General features: G+C 33.7%; 1 protein-coding gene across 1 annotated transcript in view; it reads left to right on the top strand.

Annotated features, from left to right (window-relative positions):
- The first annotated feature begins 4,902 nt into the window (after positions 1-4,902).
- LOC149538983 (Trm112p-like protein) overlaps positions 4,903-19,036 on the top strand; it is a 38,696-nt gene continuing 24,562 nt past the window's right edge. Inside the window, exons 1-2 of the mRNA XM_089800371.1 lie at positions 4,903-5,321; positions 5,410-5,464. Coding sequence (XP_089656497.1) covers positions 5,254-5,321; positions 5,410-5,464 — 123 coding nt within the window. The 5' untranslated portion in view covers positions 4,903-5,253. The remainder of the gene's footprint in view (positions 5,322-5,409; positions 5,465-19,036) is intronic.

The raw sequence follows: 19,036 nt of genomic DNA, 5'->3' as shown, positions 1-19,036 counted from the left end.
ATCAATGTTGTATCCTTCTCTATATCCTCTGTTCTTCTCTAACTGATTCTGCAATTCACTCTTACTTCTAAGTAACCTTAAATGCTCTACAAACTATCTTGTTCACTCTTCCAATTTGATCATTCACCCCTTGTACACTATAAAGAGTTTAGGGCTTTGCCCTTCTTAAGAATACTTTGGTGGCTTAGGGTTAGGTATGAATCTACGGCTGAGATTCATCCATTTTGCTACTTAAAGCTTCCCATTTTCTGATTGGTTGCATGTAATTACATAGGGAATCCAAATATAGATTTGTCCTTATCTCCAAAAGATCGTGATCTATCCTTAAGTCGGCTTAAAATGGTTTACATAGTTGTTTGTGCCATTACAAAAAAATATTTAAAAACTATTTCACTCAGCATATGAAGTCACTGATGCTCGACATACACTATATTTCTGTTCTTGACTTGGCACCTACATAACTCAGCATCCACTATTTACTTGGCACTTGAATCACTCGGCATGGTCTATCTGCTCGACACTTGAGTGACTTGACACATGAGTGACTCAATACTCATTGCAACTCAGCATGGTCTAATATTTACATGTTGTGCTCGACATGTATTACTAGTTCGACATGAACTAAGTAAATGGCTCAAGTGTGTTGACACTCACTTGTCAAAACCAATCTGAGATCAACACAGAAGGTCTCTTCTTTGACCAAAATGTCCACATATTTTAACTTTATCTCTTTTTATTTAAGGTAGGGTTTTTCATCCATTCCATTGTCTAATACCAACTTATTGAGATTTTCAAGCTCATCTTCTAATGAGATTTTGGCTTCAAAGATGTTTCCAAAAACATCTTTATTCCAAGATAGGAGTTTATTTTTTATATACTTCATTTTAGTGATAACAAAACACGTTATAAAGCCCTTAACCTTAGCCTTAAATAACCATTCTTCAATTAGTTCCAATATATTCTTCTCTTTGAACCACATTTTTTCAAATTTGAAGAGGCACCTACTAGGTTGAGAATCCTTTATAATTAATGATTAAATAGGGTAAATGATTTCATCCTAAATATGGTAAGATTTTTGCCAAAATATTGAAGGGAATTTAGAAAGGATCAAGTTTCTCTCCAATATTTTTGAAACCCTTCTTTTCTATTGTTCCATAAAAACGTGTCACTTTTTGACCCAATTCCATTTAATTGATTCCTATAGATCCGATCTCTCAAATCTAAATGTGTTGTTGAAATTTTATTGGTGCCTCCTAATTTATTTTTTGGGTCTAGAATGGCATTGAAGTCTGCCCCCAAGAATATAAAAATGATCTAGTATAGTTACTAAAAAGGTATCAAATTCCTTCCATACTATCCTTTTAGCTATATTCTATGTGGGGCCATACAAATTAATAATTGTGAATTGTATCTTAGATCTTATACTTTTAACCCTTCCACTTATCCAATTTTATTTGAACACCTTATAGTGTAGGATATCTACCTTGGGCCCCATGCAATCGTGAGTCCCCTTGAGGAACCTTTGGATAATAAATTCTTGTTGATTTCTAAATACCCATTTTTTTAAACAAGTGCCTACTTCTTCCTTGCTTGCTTTTGTTTCTTTAATTGAAACTACTTTTGGTTTAAATATGGAGATACAACATTTCAGGGTTCGTTGCTTGTTAGGGGCATTGAGACCCCTAACATTCCATGACATGAGCTTCACATCTTAGTGAGAAGGTATTGCCTCTTCGCTGCATGTAGTAAGGATGTAATCTTAAGTTGGTTTCAACTAAGCCATATTTTTCTCTTAACTTTGTTAGAGGTTTCTTGTCTCTCTTTTGCATTCTTTGCATAGTCTAGTGTATATTTTTCAAACTCAACGATTGTAAAACCAAGAATAGGTTCAATTTCATTTCCTTCTCTCCCAAAGTTCAACAATCTCCTCTTCCATGATTTCTTGTGATCTCTTAGCTTCTTCTAGTTCTATCACATATATTTTGATCGGTAGTAGTTCTATACATTTTTATATTAGGATTTATTATTATTATTAATAGCTTCAATATCAATCATATCTACAATACTATTATTAATATTCTCCTTAAGTTCTCCCTCACAATATTCCTCAACAACATTGGTTTTCTCCAATGCTTGCACAAATATTAAGTCCCCTTGCTTTCTTTTGGAGTTTCAATCCACATTCCTAATTTTTGATTCTATTGAATGTTTACGGGTGGTTCCTCCCTGATATTATTACCTACCGGGGTATATGAAAAATCACCTTCTTATACCTCATAGTCCTTCTCAATCACTTCTATTCTAAATGAGGAAATTCTTATTTCCTCTTCATATCTCTAGTTTACTTCAATAAGAAAAAGTTGAAATGTGTATTATATTATAATATCTAAAAGGAATAAATATTTCAATAATCATAGAATGTATTTCTTCCTTCAATTTTTTAATGAATAATCTCTTTTTCTACAATTCAAAATTAATACTCATGTACATATAAAATTCAAAAGAAATAAATTCACTATAACTTTAAAGCTTACCTTTAAATTTAAAATCCCTAAACCATGCATCATACTTTAAAATAACTATCACATTCAAGGCTTGGAGTCTTATATTTTGTTAGCATAAATAGAAACGATGTTGTCTATTGTATACAATTTAATAATATATAATTCATATTAGTGTAATAGACTAAAATTATTAATTCATCTATAATGTATACCCAACAATATTGGTGAAAAAAGAAATATGGAGGAAGCCTCTTAAAAAAACATCCCCATAAGATAAATTATTTTCAACCAATGAGATTACAAATAAATAAATTTTTTATTTGAAAAATTAAAAAAATTAGTTTAAACGTTCTAAAACTTGTAATTATTTTAAATATTAAAAAATCAAGTGTTATCATTGGAGCAAAATAATTCACTAATTGTGCATAGGTGAATACAATAGTATATTGCTTATAACAAGTACAATAATGTATAACATGCTTCTATAGAAATACATCTCCAATAATAGAACTTCAAGCAACATAACAAAATATAAAACAATGCAATGAATTTTTCTTTGTCAACTTTAATGAACTTTAGTCTACAATTTGATCTATAAAACAAATCATGAATATACAATGACTCTCTATGTTAGTAAGACTCTTCACCATATCTCACGTAGAAAGTTATATTTTCTATCCTATCAAATGACTCTTAGTCACCTCCATATCCTAACTAGTTCAATTCCTTAACACCATTCTATATGTAATCTTCTCCATCATCCTTTGTGCAACCTCAATCATTACTCTTTGTGCTACCTTCTTCTATATGCAAACCATACTCTTCCTTACACATTTCCTATATGAGGATGCTTGTATGTAATTCCCGAATTGTTTCCTATCTCTTGGAAAATTTAATCACCCAATATCTACGCAATCATTCTCTTTATTATTCTCACCTCCTCCTTATTAATGTTCTTGCATCTTTCATTTCCTCCTTGCACATATCTCTTTGACGTCTCCTTCTTGGAGACTTTACAAAAGTCCATTAATTGAAACAAGGGTCTCACATCCTTATCTCTCTCCTCTCAATAACTTCTATTACTCCTTCAAAATTCTCTATTGTATATGATTAGAGAATACAAAATTTCTCTACCAAATTCCAATGATTCCATATTGTACATAATCTACAATCATTACATTCCATAGGATTACATTTTTCATTTGCAACCATTTTTTGTGTAGAGATAAAATGCTAACTTGAGACACTTTGGTGGGTTAATCATACACCACTAGACATGTGTCTATAGAAAGGGAGAAGGTGAACATTAAGGTTCGTGTCAACATCCACATAATTACATGCCAAGTTCTATTGTGGGTTCTATGGCATCATATGGAAGCTATAAGAGTCAAAATAAACCAAAATTGATACAAGTGTAGTGGAAATATTTTTAGTTGATGTCTATTGGCAATTTTTTCTAGATGCTCTTGCACAAAACTCCCTTAATAGGAAAGTGTTGTGAGTATGATTTACAAATGGAGTTAATTCATAGGACTATCCTCTGAGGTTGCAATGACCTACAATGAACTCTATTACTAATGTAGATGATCACTGTTCTTCTTCCACCTCTTCCAAAACTTAGCTAAGGTTCTTGTTGTCCCCCTCCACCAAGTTCATCATCCCATCCTCCTATTCTCATGGACTCATGCCCATTGTAGCTCAACCTCATCCATATCTCTCTATTCTCTACTCTCCTCCCTTTCATCATAGAATCTTGTCCAATATTAATTGACTAGCTTCATTAATGCCCTACAACATCCTCCACATACTTAACATGTAACCAACTTTCATAAGAAAATCTAGAATGATCTTGTCTCCTATCTTAAAAAAGGTAAACTAAACTCAATATTATAAAACTCATAGAAATTTATGTCTCTTTCTCTACCCTAACATCCTCTTTAGTTTCATTTATATCATCTACAACCTTCATTGTCTCATCTATCTTTATCCCAGTAAGCTTTTCCATCAAGTTTTGGTATATTGTAGAGAATTGTGCCCACACATCTTCCTCCCTAGTTATATTTTATGGTTCTCTTTGAAATTTTAGCTCTGTAATGTTTGCATCACACCATAGTTTGCCTTCATCGTTTTTAATCACTCATACTCTAACATTTACTTCTTTATTTTTATTTCTCCTTCTTTTCTCCTTTCATCAAAATTCTTTAGTTACCATTGCTACAACTTCATCTATTATTGCACAATACAAGTGCTCAATCCTTTAAATCTTTTTCTCGATCAACTGTTTGTTTCTTTCAAAAAGGTTCCTCATCAAACATTAGTCCATTATATATCACTTTATACTCTTAAACTTATGGTCATCTTCTACATCTATGTCCTCTAAAGGCCATGTTATTCTTCCCATTCTCATCCCCAATTTTATCTCTTCCAAGACTTCTTATACCTCTTGCCTCAATTTCCATGCTTTCCTCTCAAGAGTCATCCATTTCTTCTCTCTCTTCCTCCAACACAAAGATTATCAAAATTCCACCAATCAAAAGCTCCTCACTTCTTTCTTCTTCTTTTCTCCGTTGATAAATCCGAGTTTCTCCTCCTTTCTCTATTTCAACTTCTTTCACACAACTGTCACTACTATCCTCTACCCAGGAGTTGCTAGAACCTTTGTCCCTTTTGAGAGTTTTCGTGGCTATTTACCCAAGTCGTAGAAAATGCTCTGAGACGGTGTTAAACCGGAGAAACAGGAAGTCCGAATATGGCGAGGCAATTAAGCAGCAAATTAATGGAGTGCCTGGCATGCCCCTTGTCCAAGGAAGCATTGAGGTAAACTGTACATGTAAAAAGTATTTCTTCTTCTTGTCATAAATTAAAATGCCAGTAACTTTGTCCTAACCTAATCTTTCATTTTTAGGTTCTGTGCAAAATCAAATGCTCTAATCAACGATTCGATGGGTGTTAGTTATCCCGTGAGATCTATCCCTCCATGCGATAGTAGATTATTGCAATCACACTTCAGTTGTTAGGCAAATATTGTTTCTTTTCTTGTTGAATTGTTAGCAATTTCTTTGAAAAGGGGAAATTTTCATTTAGTCTTGGCCGTTTCATTTGCAGTTTACATCACTTTGATATCAAGTTTTCAAATATGTTTATGAAAAAAAAATTGTTTTGCCTGTCTTGCGATTGTTAAGCATTGTTGTTGTAAAGGGTTTATGTAATGGCGTTGTAATTGCTATTACAGGTGACGGTAAGTATTTTGGCCTTTCTCTACCTAGCACACATGCAAGGTTATGTTACGAACAATGGAAATTTACAGAATTTACTTGCATATAATTTCTTTTACTTTGTATTCCTTAGGTTTCTCCTAATGTCCGAGGTCAAAATTAACCAAGACTTTTCATTTCAGATACACCTTTGTTAGTTTTTGGTTGTTTAGCTTGGAAGGTGGAGTAGAGTTGCTTTAAAGCAATTTGAGTTGGATATTTAGCAAAATAAAAAGCCAGTCCACACATAGACAACACAAATATAAAGTTTGAGGGGTTGGGAAAAACAAGAAGTGATTTTAGATATGATTTAAAGCCAAAGAGAGCAAGGAATTTTTTTATTATTACAAGCTAACTAAAGCAGTTGGGCTCTCTATATATGTAAGATTAATGTAGCAAACTTGCATTCGATTTTGTTATATTTTGAGAGAAAGATGGTTGTTAGGTTTTTCCCAAACTAGGGTTTCCAGGGTATATTTGTGTTGTGTATGTGGATTGGCTTATTTTATTTTGCTTCTACTATTAGTTTTAGTTAATTAATGTAGAGTATTGATTGTTATAAATCAAATGGTTTTTTTTGTGAACTTATTGTGCAATTAATATGTAGCTGGAGAAAGATGGTTGTTAGTTTTTCCCCAAACTAGGGTTTCTAGGGTATATTTGTGTTGTGTATGTGGATCGGCTTATTTTATTTTGCTTCCACTATTAGTTTTAGTTAATTAATATAGAGTATTGATTGTTATAAATCAGATAGGTTTTTTTTTTGTGAATTTATTGTGCAATTAATTTGTAGCTGGGTTATGAGAAATTAACATAGTATCAGAGTGAGGTTGAGAAAAATGAGATTAACATGGTATCAAGAGCTATGAGAATTTAACATGGTATCATAGCTCTAAACTCTAAATACAATGCCAATATTTATGACACAGATTTCAGAAAAAAATCGTCTCAAATTTCTTTTCGGCTATGGCAACTAGTTTATGAATAAGAATGAGTTGTAGGGTGGCTATGGTAATCATCCTTTGGCATAGGGTTTGCAGTGTGCAAATCCAAGGAGCAAGGATGAGGTCCGTGGAGACATTGAAGAAAAGATTGGAAGAGATTTCTATGATATATCAAGAGGAAGATCTTTCCTATATACATTGTAAGGAAGAAATTTCTAAGAGAAACTGGGGAAGAAGGGGAAAGAAAATTTCAGCAAGGAAGTGGATGTAATTATCCATGTAGAGAGAAATTGCTATACTTTTTGCTATGAATTTAGATTCTTCAGAAAATAGTTTTTGGCACACGTTTTTGTGTGCATATTCAGTGAGAGTTGTTTTCTTAGTAGAGAGAGGATTGTGAGGATGAAGTTATTTTTGTATAACTGCTGTGGCAATCTTATAGTCTGTTATTGCTCTTGAAGCTAGATAGAAGGTGTAGTTGCAGGTTTTCTTCATTAGAGATTGTGTAGAGAACTAGATTGTGAAACTTCAGTACTTTCCTAGTTACAAATAGATAGTATATATTTTGACAAGGCTTTGGTGAAGAATAATTTTGTATTCCTCAGGGATAAGCTAGGTATTATGTAGAACACCTTCCTTGCTAAGAGGGAGTGATAGTTCTTTGTGGTTTAGCTCTAAAGGTGGAGTGAGTTTCTTTAAAACAACTTGAGCTGGATATTTAGCAATAACATTGTTTTTATTCTTTAAAAGAACATTTTTAAGTTTGTGATGTTGAGAAAAACAAGAAGTGATTTTATATATGATTTAAAGCCAAAGAAAGCAAGGAAAAATCCTTTATTGCAAGGTAGGTAAAGCAGTTGGACTCTCTCTATATGTAAGATTGATGTAATAAACTTGCATTGGATTTTATTGGACTTTGAGAGAAAGTTGGCGTTTAGGCTGAATAGAAGATCCAACATTTGTGGACTTTCCCCAAACTGAGTTTTCCTAAGTATATCTGTGTTATTGTCTATGTATGATTGGATTTTGTTTGTTTGCTTCCCCTATTAATTTTAGTTAATTAACCCAGAGTACTAATTGTTATAAATCCAATAGAATTTCTTTCTCTGAATTTATTGTGCAATTAGTCTGTAGTTGGGTTATGAGAAATTAACAACCCTCAAGATTCCAGGCTTAAGAGCGTGCATTTATAATGATTCTTAAACTTTTCCTATAATGGGCCCAATGAAGATTATGGATTCATGACATTTTATGTACTCTATGCGATTTAAAAAGACATTGAATCTTAAGAACATAAGCAAATTGATAGCAACAAAATGTGAAAAAAAGGAAACATTCAAATTATATTATATTCCACTTTTCAATGTGTTGGAGTGTCATGCCTCATTTTAGATAAATCTTTTTAATCCTTTTAACTGGATTTCCCTTGTAAATATTTTGAGATAATCTTTGTATCCACAGTGTTATTGAATAAGTTTTCTTTTTTCATTGGTTTTTCTATGGAAAATAGTTCTCTTGATTCTTGGTTAAATGAGCAAGATATACATGATTGAGTCCTTTATACAAAGATGCCAACCATGGCAGAAGAATCACATAGCCAAGGGTGGAATTTACAATGTCCAAATAGCTACAAACCTCAAAAACTCAAAGTATATGAGATACAATTGAAGACACACTAATTACCTTACTTAATACCAATTCGATCCTTGTTGTGCCCCAAGACTGAGTCTCATAATGAACTTTTGACATTTGACTTGTAAAATTATTTACTTTCTTCTTTAAATATGTATTTGCAGCTACCTTTACAGAATAATATTTTGTGGGAGGTCCATATGATAACATGGCTTGTCAAGAGTGCTTTGCTGACTCTATTAGTTTGACATGTGAACTACACATTGTTACAAGTCCTCTTTATTCTATGGTAGTGGCATTGGCCCACCTTTTGATATGAAGCTCTTTTTGGTGTTTAGATGTTGTACAACGAGTTATAAGGTCCAGTAAATTTTTTTTTAATTTTTTATATTTTGTTGATTTGTCCAGCCAGTCTTGTGAGTCTACTTAGTTTTTATTGATGTTTAAGGATTTGCTCCAAATGTATTAAGCACTACCTCATTAGGTATGTGTGTTCCAAATGCAACATCCTCTTAGATTTATATATAGAGAATAGACCATGAATAGACATGTCTATCCATTAATCAAATAATTAATATAATAACAAATTTAATCACACACACAAATATTATTCTTAGTTACCGGGTTTTGCTATTTAGGCCTGGGTCTTGGTACTGGTACAATTTTGGTACGGGTTCTTCTGGGGTACTTCACCGGTTCTCTATGGGTCCTTCTATGGAGGACCTATAGTGAACCTAGGCACCTAGGAAGTACCCCAAGGCAGTAGGTTAGTTTATGTACGTATTTATGATTTGTTCATCAGCATGTTCTTTCTATCAGCTTTAGATACTGTCTTGCAACAACTTGGTAATATTATTCAAGCCAAAATTGTTCTATGTAATGCCCTTTGTTTATGACAGTAGTGAATAACAATCTACTTCGATTCATTTAAGGTCAGAGATTGATTTTTTTTCATTTGTAGATCTAAGGACATGACTGTTGATAGATTTGTAAAAGCCAACCGATAGTTATGTTTGTTGATCATGTTCATATTGACGTCAATTGCCAATGCATGTAATCTGAAACTGTATCAGTATTACAATTAATTTATTTAAAACTTTATTGGCCATTATGAGTTAATGAGTATCATTCTTCTTTTTTATTTGTAATTTCAATGTTTTAACATACATACATGCATACATATACAGACGAACCCAAACCTACAAGGGAGGAAAAATTGTTGTACCCACATACCCAAACCTCATACCCGTACTCGAACCGGAACCCGAATCGGCAACTTAGATATTATTATATTAATTTTTCTCATATAACAATAACCTTATATCTCAAATATAAAGATCACACACACACACACATATGTAAATTATATCTCATATACAATAGGTTTATTTGATTAAAGCTATCAAACATCAACACTCCCTTTTAGCTTAGAAGGATAAATACATTAGAATAAATATTACTTCAATGTAATATTACAAATAACAATTTTAAGGATATCTCATTTGACATCTGAGAAGATTTTCACCATTTGATATCACATTCGATATCATGAGTATTGGTCTTTCAGAATATCAACACATGCTATTAACCTAGTACCCAGATAAGGTTTCATATCACATATGATATAAAGAGTATTGGACTCCCAGAATAAAGACATTCGATATTCACCAAGCACTCAAAAGGTTTTGATATCACATTTGATATTAAGAGTATTGGTCTCCCAAAATATTAATGATATTCACTAAGTACTCAAAATAAGGTTTGATATCACATCTAATATCAAGAGTATTGGTCTCCCAGAATATCAATAATATTCACGAAGTACTCAAAAGGTTTTGATATCATGAGTATTGGTCTCCTAGAATATCAATGATATTTACCAAGTACTCAAAATAAGGTTTGATATCACATATGATATCAACAGTATTGGTCTGCCAGTATATCAATGATATTCACCAAGTACTCAAAATATAGTTTGATATCACATCTAATATCAAGAGTATCGGTCTCCCAGAATATCAATGATATTCACCAAGTATTCAAAAGATTTTGATATCACATGTGATATCATGAGTATTGGTCTCTTAGAATATCAATGATATTCACCAAATACTCTGAGTAATGGCTTTCTAGAATGTTGAGATCTAAGACATTCACCATACACTCAATTTGTTTGATCTCATAATACAAGTTATTTAAGATTGTCACATTACAGTAACTTCAACAAATACAAACATCATTTGGAAGTCGTCACTTCCTTATGATGTACACAGGGGTAAGGCCCATTAGAATCATAGCATGAATGCTGATGATACTACTTTGGGGGAGCATCCTAAGCATTGGAGAGTATTGACATGTTGCATTCATGATTATGTTTGTCATTGATGTCAGCATTGCATGAAATTTGTAAATATTGGCTAAGTAGCAGACAAAGATTCTAATGGTACGGACAATATTTTGATTGTCTAGTGATGCACAATCATAGACATGTTCTACACTATGTCCTCATGACGTGGTCGAGTGCGCAGAGTCTAAGTTGAAGATGTACAGAAGTTGTACTTGATTTATAGAGAGCAATTCAGGGACAGAGTATTGGGAAAGTAGTTCTTGATGTTTGTTCGCTATCTTACATCTAAGATGCAGTAAGAAGATGCACAGTCAAGCAGTGACAGAGGGTAGTTTGTTGGTGACGTCAGGGAGTGCACAAGCCTTAGTATCGCACGTGTGAAGTTTTGTCTAGACCGTGAGCAGACAATGCTATTGTAATTGTAATTAATTAATTATCTTATTATAATTAATTGCAAAAGCTTCAAGGCTGACTCAAGGAATTATTTTGAAGATATGGTATAAAGGAAATATATTTTTCCTTATTTGTATTGTATCCATTGAAGGGCCAAGTGTGAAAAGGAGCAGAGTGTTTTGTAAATGTGTGTAAGCGATCCAGGGGATTATTGGATGAGAGTTTTGTGATCTAGTTACAAGATTAGGAGTAGAGGTCCGGTTGATAGGACAGAGGGAGAGGAAGGAAGTACATTTTATTTCTATTATTCTACAAAGAATAATACAAAGATCATTTGGACAGTGGGTTCATTGGTCTTGCCCTTGAAGTTGTTTGGGCAGTGGGTTCAGTTGTCTTCCATAACTCCTAATAGGGTTGGAATCTCCTAATAGGGATTTAAAGTCTCCTAACAGGAACTCATATGTACTTGATTTTGTTATAGACTCCTAATAGGGTCCATCCTCTAACAAGGAATATTTATATTAGTACATCATCTTGTGGGTATCATCCCCATCGGGTTTTTGTTGGAAATACAATAGGGAAAGTAAACTCTAGGTGGGGGTGGGGTGGGGGGGGGTGAATCAACACTTAAAACTTCAATCTCAAAATCATTCACCACACATCCATCTCACAATTTATATATGTAAACTGAAACACCAAATTAACCATATACATCCATAGCATGAAAGTAAAAACATTCAACACATGTATGACACAAGATATTTGGTTACCCATAAACCCTCCAAAGAGAAGGTAAAATTGGGGTGGGGATGACACCCACAAATCTCCACCATTGCAGTAATCAAGTGTATCCAATGAAGGTTACAATGTTTTAATCATGAAACATGATCTACCCTGTGAAAGGTCTGCCCTATTAAAAGCTTACAAGATTGTTAGATCTTACCCTGTTAAAGGATTTCAACACCTTGTTAGAAGTGTGCCTAGTAAAAGGACTTTAACTTACACTGAAGTAAGCACCCTGTTAAAAGATTTACAATGGTTTGTTAAGACTACTCTGTTAAGAGATTTAACCAATTCACCTGTTAGAATGTCTCAACAATGATCCTTCGGTTAGCACTTTGTTGCTTGATGACAGATCACCTCTTTCCTGATGTGTACTTGATCCTTTCTGATAAGATGTATCTCTGTTGTCTTCTAATTCCTTACCTCTGTTCTCCTCTAATTGATTTTGCTATGTATCACAACTCCTTAGTCACCATGAATACTTTGTTTGCACATGCAAACTTCTCTCTTTTCTCATTACTACATTCATAAAAAGTTTAGGGTTCATCGTCCTTAAGAAGACCTAGGTGACTTAGGGTTAGGTATAAATCAACGATTGTGATTCACCCATATTGCCGCTAAATCCTTCCTTTTTTTTGATTGGATGCATGTATTGTACAGGGATCATGAATTAAGATTCGTCCTTATCATCATCTAAGATCGCAATACAATCCTTAAGTCGGCTAAAAAACAATTTACATAGAAGTTTGTGCCATTAAAAACAACTATCAAAACTTTATAACGCGGCATCTAAAGTCCTTGATCCTTGACATCAACTACGACTTCAATGCTGTCACTCGACATTTGAATCTCTCGGCACATACTATTGCTCAGCACTTGAGTGACTCGGCATGCATTGCTTACTTGGCACTTGAATCACTCGACACATATTGTTGCTCGACACTTGAGTGACTCGACATGCACTATTTGACATGTTATGCTCGGCATGCACTATCTGACATGTTATGCTCGGCATGCATTACTTGTTCGGCATGAACTAAATACATAACTTTGACATGTGTATAGACACTCATTTGTCAAAACCAATCTGAGATCAACAGGTTTTCCCTCTGATCAAGGGTTTCCCTAGTTAACATATGTGATGTTATTGTGTACGAGTATCTTGTTGTGGTTTCTGATTATATTTCTCATATGGTTGAAGTTTAATAAGGTTGATAATTGTGATATTAGTTGGATGACTGATTCACCCCCCACTCAGTTATATTGGTACACTAAATATTTTAACAAGTCACACATATGGACTTTCGAACTCCCTTTGAATATCAATCATCTGAGCTCCTCATCCAATAATGCTTTTGATGGATAGTCAGACTCTCAATGAATCTAATATCAATCTCCCTTTTTCTTGTGATAACATTATCAGAGGAAAAGATCGAGGCAAATAGCTCTTATAGTATGTATTTAAAATATAATTAGGAGATAATACTCAATGATGATAATAATTTTGCAATATAAAATCATCCCAATATAATATAGATAAATGTCTAATTTAAATATATCCTTTGAACATATAAGCATATATTCCATCTTCTATATATATATTATAATCTATATTGCAACATATTATTTCCTTAATATATATACACACACATGCAACCAAGTGTAATGTGTTCATCACATCACATATTACCATTAGGATATTGTTTATTAACGCGTTTCCATGTTGCTCCTGCTTAATATCTCTTATTGAATATATATATATATATATATATGTATAACTTTAAAAGATTTGACATAATTTAAAGTACCTTTTTATAATAAATTAATGTAGATGTTATTCTAAATAATCATAAATAATGAATCATACCTTTGTAATACACGACCCCACCTTGCAGTTTGATTGCCTTTGAAATAAGTCAATCAATTTACTTATTCTGACGTTATGATGCATACATGCATCTTGATTTGTGTATATATATATATATATATATATATATATATATATATATATATATATATATATATATATATATATATATATAACTTTAAAAGATTTGACATAATTTAAAGTACCTTATTATAATAAATTAATGTAGATGTTATTCTAAATAATTATAAACAATGAATCATACCTTTGTAATACACGACCCCACCTTGCAGTTTGACTGCCTTTGAAATAAATCAATCAATTTACTTGTTCTGATGTTATGATGCATACATGTGTCTTGATTTGTTTGGTTAAGAAACCCTTATTCACAAGCCTGTCCACTTTTAATTCCTCTCCCATGATCAAGGCAACGAAGGGGTTCATATTATGCCTTCTGTGTGTCGCACAACTTTAATAAGACACATGTCTTCTTCCAAGTCCTTGCCCAGCGGGTTAAGTGGATTCACCTAGGCAATATAGTTTAAAATTATCTTCCAATTATAATGCTAGACCATTCACTTAGAAGTAAATGCAAACATCTAATTGAAATAAAATGAACTCCCAATGCAAACTGCATACATTCCTTTGAAAAATGGGCATCATCTGCTAGAGCTTCGAATAGCATATTGCACCCCTAGTTTCTACCATGTCCCCTCCAAAATTGGACACCCTTGATTTCGTAGAACATGACACTTTGGAGTGTTCCAAATGACGACCAATCACTATCGATGACCCCTAAACTGTGTCGTGTTTGTGGGGTTGGAAACTTTAAAAGAACTCCCCAAACTTGACACTCACAATCATGGTGTTATTTTCATTTGTGTGTGACTTACACAAACATATGCTCATTTAAAAATCATAAGCCATCTGTGCTATGAAGTGGAGAGGCATTCTGTAAACAACTCGTGTGGACTACCAACATGCATATAGACACACCAGTTGAGGCCCCACTCTTGACATCTGATTTAGTGCAATGTATACTACAGGCGGATCAATCTCTATTGATAATGCCCCTTCTCTTCATAAAAAAATGATGCTATCAATAAAACTGCACAACCCATGGCACATTGTTGCTCACCATTCACTGGGCACACCTCTGCTTTACCTAGTATCTCCCATGGTGATGTATGTGATCCACCACTGTGGATGTGTTTTTGCTGATTGTTTCTTTTGCTTTTGCAACCGACCTTGCTTTGATACCATCTTGATTTTCATAGATCTGTTGCAAATGTATTAAGTACTGCTTTATTAGGTATGTGTGTTCCAAATGCAACATCCTCTTAAACTTATATATAGAGAATAGGCCATGAATAGGCATGTCCCTTCATGGGACATGTCTATTCGTTAATCAAATAATTAATATAATAACAAATTTAATCACACACACATATATTATTATATTTTTTTTTTCATATAACAATAACCTTATATCTCAAATATAAAGAACACACACATATGTAAATTATATCTCATATACAATAGGTTTATTTGATTGAAACTCTCAAACATCAACAATTTTGGTTTTTGACATACATTTTTCTAAGAAACTAATTATTCTGTATGCAAAAGCAAAAATCTAGGTAAAGTTTGCAAAATGTTAAATATAGACTTTTAGAGATGTTGGAGTTTGTAGTCTTGTCTAAGATTCTTCTAATGTTTTTTAGCATAAATGGCTTCTTTGGGTTGGCCTCTAATATGCACATTGATGTATATATGTATATGATCAATGATGCAGGAGCATCCTGGGGTAGTTGGTTATCCTGCATGATTAAGGGATTTTGGTAGGGTTGAGTGGACCTATTTGGGTCTTGGGTAGTTAATTTTGATGTATTTAATAATTATTGTAGCCCTCAAAGGCATTTGGTATTTGATTTCTGTTGGACGTCGACTTGTGGCCCTTCAAGTATTTAATGTTAGGTTAGTTTTTAGCATTCTGGGCCGACTTGTGGCTTAGATTGGTATAAATAGGGGTTGTGGTGAAGTCTTAGTGATTATTCATCCATCTTGGAGAAGAGGAGGTGGTAAAGGAGCGAAATTTTGAGAAGGCTAGTAGCCGAGGCTTGGGAAACAAGGAGATTGCTTGGTGGGTTTGCGAGTACCCGTTGGATCTTCCTTGGAGGTTTCTATTAGAGTGTGGATCTGGACTAGCTAGGGTTTGGATTGGATCTTGAGGGATCTTGCAGAACTGTTATTGTAATTGCTATTGTATTTGGCTGTAACCGAGAAGGCCTTACAACTCGACACGTTGCATGTAATAGTTATTTTATGAATAAAGAGTTGTGATTTGGTATCAGATCTTGCATGGTTATTGTGTTTTTGTTGTGTGGTTATTTGTTGGGGGCTAGGACATCTCCTTTGGGGATTCTCCTGCCTTGCACTGCGTCAATCAATGTGTAGGTCCACAAGCCTTAGGGAAGGTTTTGTGTACATTGATAGCTATCCGTGGCACCACATACTTATTAACATACACACCTTGCATATAGGTCATCATGTCATTTCATGCCACCAAAAATAAAATCTCATGTGAATCATTGTGCCAACATGAACTATTCTGCATAACTAAGCATAGGCTCATGCATCATTTGACATAGTTGGTAGTTTTCTTTAGCCAAATTCTTCTTTGGTTGCAAAAATGGAATGCCAACTACTAGGGAACTCAATCACCAGTAGTTGGAATGTCAAGAAATTTACGAATGGGAAATGTGTGTTTCTTCTCTTGGCTTGTACTAGTATTTGCACATATATATGTTCAATCCTTCACATTAGAGGATGATTACGAATAATTGCACAGTGTGGTCAAATCAGTTTGACGTATTCACCCCTTTCTATTCACACGATTCTTCATTCCTCAACTTGTTATTCATTTTTGCATTTGGGATAGAAGTAGCACATTATTCTAGATTCTAGAGGAATTCCACATCTTTGATTATGTATTGGATTAGGTTGTCTTTTGTTTTCCTATGCATGATTAATAACCTTAATTCTTCACCATGATAAAGATGCCCCTTGGGCTACTTGGGATCTAGATCATTGGTATTGGTGTGGTATTTTTTGCATGACACTACAAATGCATGCATAGCAACACATGAGATTGTCCACTCAATTTAACTTTTTAGCATTTTGATGAGTGTCATGGAAAGAGTAGAATGATCAACACACAAAAGAAAACATTGTAAGTGTTTGTAGACATTTGGAAGATGATGAGAAACATCGTTGGAAGATAGCATCAAGAGCTCGTTGAATAGTTCTATGCACTTGTATCAATTTGGATCAATGCCACAGCACATTGATCATATTCCACACAACCCCAAAATCCTTTAGAGTGCAAGTTAACTTGGATATCCTACTGCTTGAAGGAAAAATCGATGGCACAACATTGGATGACTAGGTGTGACAGTTGGAGGTGTGTTTCTTTGTCAATCATTTAAGTGATTTAAAGAAGGCTTCTTTTGTGGTGTTAAAAATGTCAAGAGCATCCCATGGAAACTTTCAACACACAACACAAAGGGGAGCATGTTCCAATTTGGTCATGGGTTTTCTTTGTCAATGTTGTGTATGGGGGATACTATATTTGTATACACTATTAGAATGACCACATGAAGTACCAAAACTTGTCATTATTTTAAGGAGTAATTTATTGTAGACTGCACCCATGAGTTACATGGCTGTATTGCATTCTTGCATGAGAACACCCTTGAGCAATGCAAGGCTCTCAAGGACATAAGTAGGCTATCACCTTCTGTACTCTTCACCTTAAAGATAGTGGATTAAGAGATTAGATGCTTTATTAGGTTGTTCTAGAACCTTTTGTCTCTAAATAGATGGCTAGGTGAAGATTGGATACATTGCTAGATTGATCCATAACTTGTGCATACACAAACATGTGCATCCACTCGCTTGGGATGATAATCTGCTCTACATCCAACATGCCTACAATAGTGCTATGTATAGTTCTACAAGATGTATATCTTCCTAAACGTGTCTTGGTTTCAAATTGTGGGACCCTTTGACATATCCATAGGATTTTCAAAGAGAGGGATGGGGGGAGCAAGGACCTAGATTATGGGGACGACACATTAGATAATAATAATAAATATAATATGTTAAAAAGTTAACAAAATATTGTAATTAAATAGAATAGGAATTTATGGTGTTTATGATACTCGACTGGATATTTATGATTTCATTCCTCTTTTCTTACAACTAATGCAACTCTAGTGTTTGTAACTCATTTTAGATATTCTTTATTGGTTTGCTTGCTGATAATCAAATCACAACTTTAGGTGACAGAGTAACCACAAGTTTCCTTGTGACCAAGTAGCTTAGTATATGGTTGCAAATTTTGATGAAATAGAAGCTTTTCACTATCTTTTTTTTCTGATTTGGAAAAAGGTAAGTAAATAAAAGAGCAGGTCTTTCCTTGTATCATGCACCCTTGCAATTTAAAATGAATTTAGGGGTTTTGTAAGTAAAATTTCTTTTGCTATTTAAGAGTTCATTTTGGGGACAAGGGGGCATTCCCAAGCCATCCCTATTAGGGTGATGTCTTGAATACATCCCTTGCTTTTGTAGGGCACCTTACAAACATTTGTTGCCTACTAGTGGTGGTGAGGCAGTGGCGTATATTGCTATGGAACATTGGATAAATCCTATACATGCCATCTCATGCAGATTCATGCATATAGAAATGAGAAGTAGATGAAGTTTTTATAGCACACTTACAATGTTTCATCAATGTCTCTTCTAAAGTTTTTATAGGCCAGTATGCCAATCTTTAAAAAAGTGTTTCCAGCTGCAGAAATAGCATCTAAGATCTATGATGAGTACTTGATGATTCTATCTGGGCATGGTTGTAACATGCTAAACCTAACTACTCAAAACTTAACAAGTATTGAAAAATTCAACCAAATCTTTTCGTTTAACTAACTCCAATAGAAAATAACTGTTTCCTATTCACATAAATATGACAACTTCTAAAACTTGTTTAACCAACTTCAATATGAAAGGGAAATACAATATTATAATAACTACCTTCACATGACAATGAAATAACAAACATATCAATTACTGTTTAACTCGAAAAGAAATAACTTGATAACTGAATTAGCTACGAAATGCATGAAATCAGAAACCTGTAAAGATGGAAGTGTCTGACCATCTGATTTTGTTCCTTTTTCTGATATTTGTTGATGTTTGGTAGCTTCAGTTGGATAAACTATGAGACTACAATGTACATATTTTTAAAGTATCAT

Source organism: Cupressus sempervirens, chromosome 9 (genome assembly GCF_028749045.1).
Source record: "Cupressus sempervirens isolate cs-2001-9-10 chromosome 9, ASM2874904v1, whole genome shotgun sequence".
Taxonomy (NCBI): domain Eukaryota; kingdom Viridiplantae; phylum Streptophyta; class Pinopsida; order Cupressales; family Cupressaceae; genus Cupressus; species Cupressus sempervirens.
The sequence above is the reverse complement of the archived record's forward strand: the minus strand, read 5'-3'. Positions and strand labels throughout refer to the sequence as shown.